The sequence below is a fragment of the Nicotiana sylvestris genome, chromosome 4 (assembly GCF_000393655.2).
Source record: "Nicotiana sylvestris chromosome 4, ASM39365v2, whole genome shotgun sequence".
NCBI lineage: Eukaryota > Viridiplantae > Streptophyta > Magnoliopsida > Solanales > Solanaceae > Nicotiana > Nicotiana sylvestris.
The window spans coordinates 179,764,382-179,775,176 of record NC_091060.1 but is presented as its reverse complement, the minus strand read 5'-3'; the positions used below and the strand labels follow the sequence as shown (position 1 = coordinate 179,775,176).

Sequence of the window (10,795 nt, the reverse complement as noted above, 5' to 3'; positions counted from 1 at the left end):
CATTCATTTGGACAAAAAGGAAACCAAAAAAAACGTCAAAAAAAAATTCAAAAGGGAAAGATACTGCATTCTCTTAGTCCAAGTGTTAAAAGTGTAAGGATTCAATTTATTCAAAAAACCCCATAACCCATTTTGTGATATGTCATGCTTCTTCAAGAAACGTTAGAAACAGAAGCATGTTCGTTCCAACATTTCAAGAATCCAAAGCAGAATTTTGATTCATAGAGTAGCATGAACAATTTCGTTCAAGGATTCAGAAAGCAAGAACTTAATCCGATTTTTTTGAGTTCTAAGTTCAATCAACGAAGATTCTCCAACGGAATATTATACGGAGTTTTTCCTACTCCAGGTATGTTAAAGTCATCCCTTCTTTCTTTTGGCATGGTCCAAATTATACTGAAGAAACGAGCAAATACACAGTTTTCATAGTTATTCTATTCATAGAAATACTAGGGGTGTCTATATTCTAAATTTCCCCATGTGAATTATTATTATCTTCTGTTCATAGGTCTCAGAATAATATGCAGTTAAAAAAGTTTATCCGAAAGGAATATTGATATCTTTACATATTTTTCATGCATTTCACCCATTTATACATGTGCATTGACCCATGACCAGATGGCGTTATATATGCGTATATATGTAAATATATGTATATGAGATATGGGAAAAGGTTACGGCGTTATATACACCACCACCTGATCAGCTGGTATATATTGATGATGTTGCCCACAGTGGCCGAGACGATATGATGGGATGCCCTCAGTGGCTTGATGATATAATGTACACCCATACCTATGCATGGCATGATATTTATTTGCACGTGCATGACATTATAAATATTTTAGAATTTACAAAGTTATTCAGATTTAAAGACGTGTTTCTATATTCCATGTTTCATCTATGTCTTTTACGTACAATTTTTCACGCCTTACATACTCAGAACATTTTTTGGACTAACGCCCTATTTCACGGGGCCTGCATTTCATGCTTGCAGGTGCAGGTAGGCAAGCTGACGGTCCCCCTTCTTAGGATTCTTGATTAACGAGAGTTGGCGTGCTCCACTTGATCCGGAGCTGCTTTTGATTTTGGTACGATATGTTTATATATATATATGGGTATGACATGGCTTAGTCCCGTCCTTGTACAGTTATATTTCAGTTAGAGGTCTGTAGACAGTATGTCTAGTTGGGTTGTATGTGGCCTTGTCGGCTTTCAGTTTTGGATGTATAATTGTCTACAACAGCCTTGTCGACTCGCCCATTGTATTCTGCATGTATACGTACATATGCCTTGATGGTAGGTTTCCTTCAAGTATATTATTTTCGTAATTCAGTAGATGTTATTCAGGTTCATATCTTAGACGCATGCTTAGGGGTGTTTGATCGGTAGGAATCGGGCACCCGTCGCGGCCCATCGGTTTGGGTCGTGACAAACACTAAGTACGTATATAAACGAATTGGGCAATAATCTAATACTAATAAAGATACATATACTAATAAACATACACAGAAAACCAAACGGACTTGTTAACAACCCTCTTTCCCTTTAGGTCCGAGTCCTCGTTAATAAATATTGTCGCCCTCATAGAAACTTCTAGTCCCAAACTCATACCCATCAACGTAGAACTGATTCAATTATCTGGAGCAACATTCTTAAGGGATGGTACTTTTATAATCAAGGTATCCGTTGGATCATTGGAAATGGTAAAAGCACTAATTTTTGGCATACCCAATACTGCTATTGAACATACTCTCAATATTACAGACCTCAATGAAAATGAATCTTGGAACCTCAAAAACATCTCTTTTGACCTACCATGCCAATTACTTAACACTATTAATAGTGTTCAACTACCATTATGCCTTGAACATGAAGATAGACCAATTTGAAAACTAACAAAAATTGGCAGTTTCAACTCAAAAACTGCTCGGACATTTATCAAATCTAGCCACTCACACACTCAACTTCTATTGAATTTTGAAGCTCAAGCACCAAATAAAATAAAATTCTCCATTTGGTTATGTTATCATAATCATTTATCAACCTGAGTCTACTTAAAATAGATAAGGACTCAAGTGGCTACTTAAACTTCATTCATGACAATCCATCCTCCTTGAGAACCTTGTCCCAAGGTTCTTTAAATTCTGGAAACTGGGACATAATGAAATTGTAATCTTCCCAAGTAGCTTGCTCATACAGTAGATTAGCCCATTGCAGCAGAACTTGAGTAATGACTTTATTTCCTTTCTTCACCATCCTTCTGCCCAGTACAACAATTGGTTCTGTCAAGGGTTGTCCTTCAGCAGAACAAATTGGAGGATCTATTGAAGGAACGATCTATGATCCCACTTTCTTCTTAAGCTGAGAAATGTGAAAAGCATGGTGTATCTTGGTTGTAGGGGCAAATTCAGCTTGTAAGCAACAAGTCCAATCATTTGTGCTATCTGATAGGGCCCATGGAATTTAGAAGCTAACTTAAGACTTTTCCTCACAACTATGCTAGTCTGTCCATAGGGTTGCTACTTGAGAAATACCCAATCACCTTCATTAAACTCCCCTTTTGTTCTTCTTTTATCAGCATTCATTTTCATTCTATTTTGCTCTTTCTTCAAATTTTCTTTCAGTGCTTTTGCCATTAATTGTCTTTCTCCGAGAACTTGATCAATACCAGCTACTTTAGTTTGTGAGATAAATTCAAAAGAGAGTTGCGGTGGTTCATACCCATACATTACTTTGAATGGAGTCATCTTCAGAGCTGAGTGGTAGTTGATGTTGTACCAAAATTTATACAATAAAAACCATTTACTCCGCTCTTTATGTTTGTGTCCAGTCATGCATCTCAGATAATTCTCAATACACCTATTTAACCTTTTAGTTTGCCTATCAATTTGTGGATAATAAGTAGAATTGTAAAGTAATTGTACCTATTGGTTTTTTAAAAGATCCTTCTAGAAATTACTGAGGAAAAACTTATCTATATCAGTCACTATGCTCTTAGGTAATCCATGTAGCTTGTACATAGTGTCTATAAACACTCGAGCTACCTGAGAGGCTGTGAAGGAATGAGACAAGGCAATAAAGTGTGCATATTTGTTGTACCTATCTACCATAATTATAATAGTATCTTGCCCTTCTGATTTTGGCAAACCTTCAATGAAGTCTAAAAATGTGCGTTCCCAAGATTTTTCTCGTACAATTAATGGCTGTAGCAACCCTGGATGAGCCATTTGTTCATATTTGCATCTTTGGCATGTTTCACATTCTTGGATAACCTTTTTCACATCTTCAATAATGGAAGGCCAATAGAAAAGTGCCTTCACCCTCTAATAAGTTGTCATCACTCCTGAATGTCCTCCCAAGCCAGAGTTGTGAATAGTAGAAATTAGTTATTGTCTGAGAGTACCATGATTGTCAACACATACTCTTCCTTTATGTCTTATTAACCGTTGTTGTAAAGTATTATCCATCAAGGCAAAAGGATTAATACTTAAGGTGGTTACAATTTGTACCACCTCCTAGTCTTCTTCATAGCTTGACAACACTTCTTCAAACCACTTAGGTTACGGTTGTGTTAACATCAAACACTGTGGTTGATCTCCAGTAGGTTGTTGTTCATACTTTCTTGACAGTGCATCTGCAAAGATATTTCTACTCCTTTCTTGTGTTGGATATCATAGCTTAAACCCATTAATTTGGTTAAACCGTTATGCTGAAGAAAGGTTGTAATTTTCTATTCCTGCAAAAACTTCAAGCTAAAATGGTCAGTTTGATGACAAAGTATCATGAATGCAAGTAGTGCCTTCATCTATCAACTGCAAGGAGTAGAGAAATCAACTCTTTCCCATAAAAGGATAGTCCTTGTTTCCTTTTGCTCAATGACTGGCTCATAAATGCTAATGGTCTTCTGTTCTGCATCACCATTGCTCTCACTCCAGTATTAAATGCATCAACTTCTAAAATTAATGGCTTGTTGAATTCAGGTAAAGCTAGAACTGGAGCAACTGTCATAACATGCTTAAGGTTATAAAAGGTTGTGCTAGCTGCCTCATCCCAATTGAATCCTCCCTTCTTTAACAAATTGGTCAAGGGTTTGCTCAACTGTGCATAGTTTTTGATAAAATTTTATGTAATACCTCATTAAACCTAGAAAGCCTCTAACCTCATTAAAAGTTACTAGTTGAGGTCAGTCCAACATTGCATATATCGTTTTTGTAACACTCCTCAAATCTATAAAAGTTTCAACATACGCTAATTATAGAATTTAATTTATTTATTTTAATCTTGCCTTGAGTGCATAAAAATTATACTTCTATTGTGAATTTAATCCCTTGTGATTGACTTTTGAGTTACTTATCTATTTATAAGTAATTGGATATACAATTAGGGAAATATTAATAATTTTAGTATTATTAATTATTAAAAATGGGTACTATTAAATACTTGTTAAGTCTAAAAAAAGACTTAAGAATTTGGCTTAAAGCCCATGAGTAGTCTGTCCTATTGTAAGGAAAATAAAAAGGCTTAAAGCCTTGAGCCTTAAGCCTGAACGAAAGAGTGGTTAGGGAAATTTTCAAGGATTCAAAGCAACTAGAGAAAAGGACTTCTACGCACAAAAAAAAAAAACAGAAGCATGTCCTAGCGAGGTACACACGCAGGCAACGAAAAATTCTAGGCTTCTTTGCAAATAACTAATTCTTGAAAGCAGGTATATCCTATTCTCAATTATCCTACAGTATAAGAATTTGATAGTTAATTTCCTTCTTTCTCTGTATTAACAGTAAATTCCATATTTACGTGTGAAACTTTGAAATTTATTAAAATGCACTGGTTGTTGTAGAATCGATTGCTTGACGGGTATAAATTGGATTAGGGCCTACGTATTGGCTCGAGAAGTTTTGAGGTGAATTGATATTACCCTTTACTAAAGTGGTTTATCTCACAAAAGCACGCATACAAGGTGTTTGATGAATTGCTTAAAAGAGTTAATATGTACTTAATTGAAGCGAGTGGGTACCTATTAACTTAGAATTGTTCTAGCTAAAGTTTAGATGATTTATTATGATATATGTACATAAATTTCTAGTTTTTTTGTGTTATTCTTATATGCCATTTTCATGTTGAAATTTCATGAAGAAGCAAGAATCTTTAGAAATACTTTTGAATATTTATTTTATTTTTATGACATGCTTTACATTTAAGGATAACAGTATGAGTATATATAGGATGTTCTAGAAAAGATTTAGACTTGAAAAGTTACAAGAATAAGTTTTAGAAAGAAAAGATTTTTGGGAGTATCCTCTATTCGAGAAGGGGTCATCATCCAGGACGAAGGTCCTAACTAAGGCGTTGACTTCCTGAAACTACTTGTGCCAAAGTAGGGAGCACACGAGCCAAGGGTCTAGTTGCTGACAATTTGCTTAGCCAGGCTAAGGTATGATACATGAACGTTGAGAACCATGAAGCGAGTGGCACCTCGTGGATTAGGCCTATTCGATCAGGTTGGAATCAAACCCATACCGATCACACGGTGACTAAGACAGAAATAAATCAGGATAGTTGGAACCCCCGAAGTATAAACTGAAGTATTTTTTTATAAGAAAAAAAAACAAAAGAATTTCTTTTAGAATATTCATAAACTGCTATTATGCAATTATTCTAGAATTGTTCTTAGAAGCTTTAAATTTTCCATGCACTTAGAATCTTTTCTCGTAATGTATATTTACTAAGGTTTCGTCGCATGTCGTTCAGACTCACTAAGTACAATGGATGGTACTGACGTTCTCTTTTGGGAACCTACGTTGGTCTACGGTACAACGTAGGAACCAATTTTGTAGGCGAGCAAGCTATAGGTGAGGACTTCCCTCTCTTCCAGTGCTATTGGAAAGCTTCGCTTTTGTTCGTGGAGTATTCTTTTGAGTTATCTTTATTTAGTTATTTCTTTATTTACTTGGAGAACTAGCTAGACAATCTCATGTCATGAGCACTGCGTCAGTTTATCAGTAGAGGCTTCATAGACACAGTCAGTGGGTTAAAAATTCAGATCTTTTTGATAATAACTTAGCAGCATTTCAGTGGTTACTACGAATAAAGTTTTGAAGTTGGTTTATTTTAGCTATTTAAATTAATTAAAAGTATTTGGTTAAAGTATTGCCTTGTTGCATATAAATTTGAAGTTATAATAGATTTGATAAGTGCATATGGTTCCCTTAGTCAAATTTAGTAACCGGGTGCCGGTCACGACTTTTTTTAAAAATGGATCGTGATAAACTTGGTATCAGAGCCTCAGGTTTATGGAGTTTTAAGGTCTATGAAGCCGTGTCAGTAGAGTCTTATTTATGGGTATGAAGCGCGTCATACTTATAAGTAGGAGGTTACAAGCATTTACGAAATGTCTCATATTTTTTTCATACTTTAGATCGTGTCGTAGAGCCTACCTCTAAGAAATTATCTAATATATTCATTCCAAAACTCGCAAAAATGGCTCGTACTCGTAATTCAAATACCGACACTCAGGATGTTGCTCAATAAACTATTGCTACTATTGTGGCTCAAGGTAGATCTAAGAAGGATTCAACTCAGAAAAGGAAGGGTAAATCCACAAAGAGGGTTCAAGTACTCCGGATTGAACATGAAAAGGGGAGTGGAGCATGATGAGCCAGTACCTCAGGATCTATTGCCACCCCCAACAGTAGTTCTGGCTCAGACAACTATATCTCCAGAGGTGGGTCAGATGTTTAATGTTGTCAATAACGCTATGGAGATGTTTAAAGCCTTCATGGCCAACTAGAACGATAAAAGAGATGATATTCCACCTTAATCAAATAGACAGAACAATTTTGAGTCCTCAAGAGTGAACAAATTTTTAAAGCGGAGTCCTCCATTGTTCCGTGGTACTATAGCTGATGAAGATCCAATGTTGTGGCTGAAGGGTGTCAAGAAAGCCCTCCGAGCGATGAAGGCATTTAATGATAAAGTTGTGGAGTTGGCTGCCTACCAGCTTAGAGAAGTGGCTGGCGCTTGGTTTGAGATGTGGGAAAAGGAAAGAGATGAAGATGATGGTCCGCCTACTTGGGAAGAATTTGAAGAGGCCTTCATGGCTAATTTTATACCAGAAGAGGATGGGGAAGCTAAAGCTACAGACTTCGAGCAGCTCAAGCAAGGGAATAAAAGTTTGCAAGAGTATTACATAGAATTCATAAGTTTGGCTAAGCATGCTCCTCACATGGTTAAGACAGAAAAAGCAAAGATCCGCAGGTTTGTTTGCGGTTTGGCTTACCACATTAAGGATACGATATCAACTGTAGTGGTAGGAATGACAACTTTCTCCTCTGTTGTGGGATTCGCCAAGCACTTAGAAAAAGACAAACAACAAAAGAGAGAAGAAAAAGAGCATAACAAGAAAGCCTAGACAACAGACGGGTTTAATGGTACATCCAGCGGTGGAGGAAGGGATTCCTTCAATAAGGAGTCATTAGCACCAGCTCAGCCTAGTCATCAGTCAGGTGGTGGGTCTTCTTTTAGACGTACTCAGAGTAATGGAAACCAATCTCGCTAGAATTAAAATTTTAAGACACCATCCTCATATAGCCAGAGTCATATTGAGCAACATTCACAACAACAAGGTCTTTGTGGTACATGTAAGCAACAACATTCAGGTTAGTGCAATCTCGGGTTTCATAGTTGCTATCATTATGGAGACATTGGTCATATAAAGGCCAATTGACCAAAGTTGCAACGTAATTTCAGTGGGGGATCAACTCGTCCTTCTAGTTCCTCAGCTACTACAGCTGCACCACCTCAGGCTCGTGGTTCTCATAATCAGACTGGTCATGGGACAGGCAAAGGTGTAGATCGAGTTACTCAGGGATGGGGACAACCCTTTTTGTTTGCTATACTTGATCGTCAAAGTGCAGAGGCATCTGTAGAAGTTATTACAGGTATACTTCTAGTTTGCTCACATAATATTTATACCATAATTGGTCAAGGTTCAACATTTTCGTATGTGACTCCATACTTTGCAATTAACCTCGGGCTAGAACCTGAACAGTTTAGTGAGTCATTCCTAGTATCCACTCCAGTTGGCGAGTCAGTGAAAGCCACAAGAGTCTATAGAGGTTGTATAGTTTCAGTCCAAGGTCGCAGCACCGAGGCCGATCTCATAGAGTTATAAATGGTGGATTATGATATGATCATGGGTATGGATTGGTTGTCTTCCTGCTATGCCATGTTAGATTGTCTTGCCAAGATATCAGGTTCTAATTTCCAAATGAAGAAGTCTTAGAGTGGAAGGGTAGTTCAACATCGCCTGTAAGTAAGTTTATTTCTTACCTTAAGGCACAATGAATAATCGGTAAGGGGTGTCTCGCCTATTTGGCTCACATCATTAATCAAGAATCAGAACCACCAACTCTTTAGTCTGTGCTAGTTGTTAGAGAATTTCCATAAGTCTTTCCAAAAGACCTTCCCGAACTTCCTCCTGAAAGCATCATAGACTTTGGCATCGATCTCCTGCCAGACACTCAGCCCATATCTATACCTCCTTATAGGATGGCTCCAACATAACTTAATGAGTTGAGGGACCAGTTGAAAAAACTTCTTGATAAGGGCTTCATCAAGTCGAGTGTTTCACTGTGGGGGTGCTCTAGTCCTATTTGTCAATAAGAAAGATGGGTCTCTTAGAATGTGCGTTGACTATCTGTAGTTGAATAAAGTTATCATTAAGAACAAGTACCCACTTCCAAGAATTGATGATTTATTTGATCAACTTCAGGGTGTAAAGTACTTTTCAAAAATATATTTAAGGTTGGGGTACCATCAGTTGAGAATCAGAGAAGAGGATATATCTAAAACAATCTTTAGAACTCGATTCGGGCACTATGAATTTCTAGTAATGTCCTTCAGGTTGACAAATGCTCCAGCTGCATTCATGGTCCTCATGAATAGAGTTTTCAAGCCATTCCTTGATACCTATATTATCGTGTTTATATACAATATTTTGGTATACTCTAAGAGCAAGGAAGATCATGTAGAACACCTTAGGATAACCTTGTAGACCTTGAAGGAGAATGAGCTTTATGCCAAGTTTTCAAAATATGAGTTCTGGTTGCAGTCAGTGGCATTCTTAGGTCACGTGGTATCTAGTTAAGGCAGAAAAGTAGATCCTCAGAAGATAGAAGCAGTCAAGAACTGGCCTAGGCTGACAACGCCAACCAAAATTAGGAGTTTCTTGTGGTTAGCTGGCTACTATAGAAGGTTTGTAGAGGGATTTTCCTTACTTGCAGCTCCATTAACTAGGTTGACTCAGAGAGCAGTTAAATTCTAGTGGTTAAATGCTTATGAGCAGAGTTTTCAAGAGTTAAAGAAGAGGTTAACCACTGCACCTGTGTTAACCTTGCCGACAGGTTCGGGTGGGTTCACAGTGTATTGTGATGCCTCCAGAGTTGGTCTTGATTGTGTTCTTATGAAAGATGGAAAAGTTATTGCTTATGCTTCCAGGCGGTTAGAGAATTATGAGAAGAACTACTCCACATACGACTTGGAGCTTGCAGCAGTGGTGTTTGCATTAAAAATATAGCGACACTACCTTTATGGCGAGCATTCTGAAGTGTTTACTGATCACAAAAGCCTCCAGTACATTTTCAAGCAAAAAGAACTAAATTTGAGACAGAGAAGGTGGCTCGAGCTATTGAAGGATTATGACATCAATATCCTTTATCACCCGGGCAAAGCTAATGTGGTAGCAGATGCACTTAGTAGGAAGTCAATGGGTGTCCTGGCCCATCTTGCAGTACAAAGGCGAATTTTAGGTCAAGAAATTCAAAAATTAGCAAATGATGGAATTAGATTGGATGAGACCGAAGAAAGAGGTGTAACAGCTTATGCCTTAGCGCAGTCCTCTCTTGTTGCGCATGTTAAGGCTAAGCAAGATGAAGATCTGTACTTAGTGAAGTTAAAAGAAGGAGTCAGAAACAAAAAAATCACTGCTTTCACTCTATGAGGTGATGGAGTTTTGAAGTTGAATGATCGGTTATGTGTGCTTGTGTAGATGGGCTTAGGAAGGTCATAATGGAAGAAGCTCACAGTTCGAGGTACTCTATCTATGTAGGTGCTACCAAAATGTATCTGGACTTGAAAGAGTTGTATTGGTGGAAAGGCATGAAGAAGCAAATAGCAGATCATGTGGCCAAATGTTTGAATTGCCAGCAAGTCAAAGCCGAGCATCAGAGGCCTGGTGGCCTAGCTCAAGATATAGAGATACCACAGTAGAAATGGGAGATGATTAACATGGATTTCTTAGTAGGTCTGCCTCGCACATACCGTAAGCATGATTCAATTTGGGTTATTGTAGACCGACTGACAAAGTCCGCGCATTTCCTACCAGTAAAGATGACAGATTCCTCAGAGCAGTATACGTAGTTGTACATTAAAAAAATAGTTCGATTGCATGGTACTCCAATTTCAATCATATCTGACAGAGGCCCTCGGTTCACGGCACATTTCTGGGAGGCATTTCAGAAAAGATTAGGTACCAAGGTCAATTTGAGCACCGCTTTTCATCCACAGATCGATGGCCAGGCAGAAAGGACCATTTAGACTCTCGAAGATATGTTGCGTGCATGTGTTATATATTTTGGAGGTAATTGGGATGATCATTTGCACTTATAGAATTTGCTTACAATAACAACTATCAGGCCAGCATTAGTATGGCTCCTTATGAAGCATTGTATGGGCGAAGATGTAAGTCTCCAGTGGGTTGGTTTGAACCAACAGAGGTGTTGTTGATTGGTCCAGA

The 10,795-nt window shown here is 37.7% G+C and overlaps 1 protein-coding gene across 1 annotated transcript; it reads left to right on the top strand.

Annotated features, from left to right (window-relative positions):
• Positions 1–9,766: 9,766 nt before the first annotated feature.
• Positions 9,767–10,269, top strand: LOC138890604 (uncharacterized). The gene is made up of 2 exons (XM_070174004.1): positions 9,767–9,939; positions 10,059–10,269. The coding sequence occupies exons 1-2, from the start codon at positions 9,767–9,769 to the stop codon at positions 10,267–10,269; spliced, it is 384 nt and encodes a 127-aa protein (XP_070030105.1).
• The last annotated feature ends 526 nt before the right edge of the window (positions 10,270–10,795 follow it).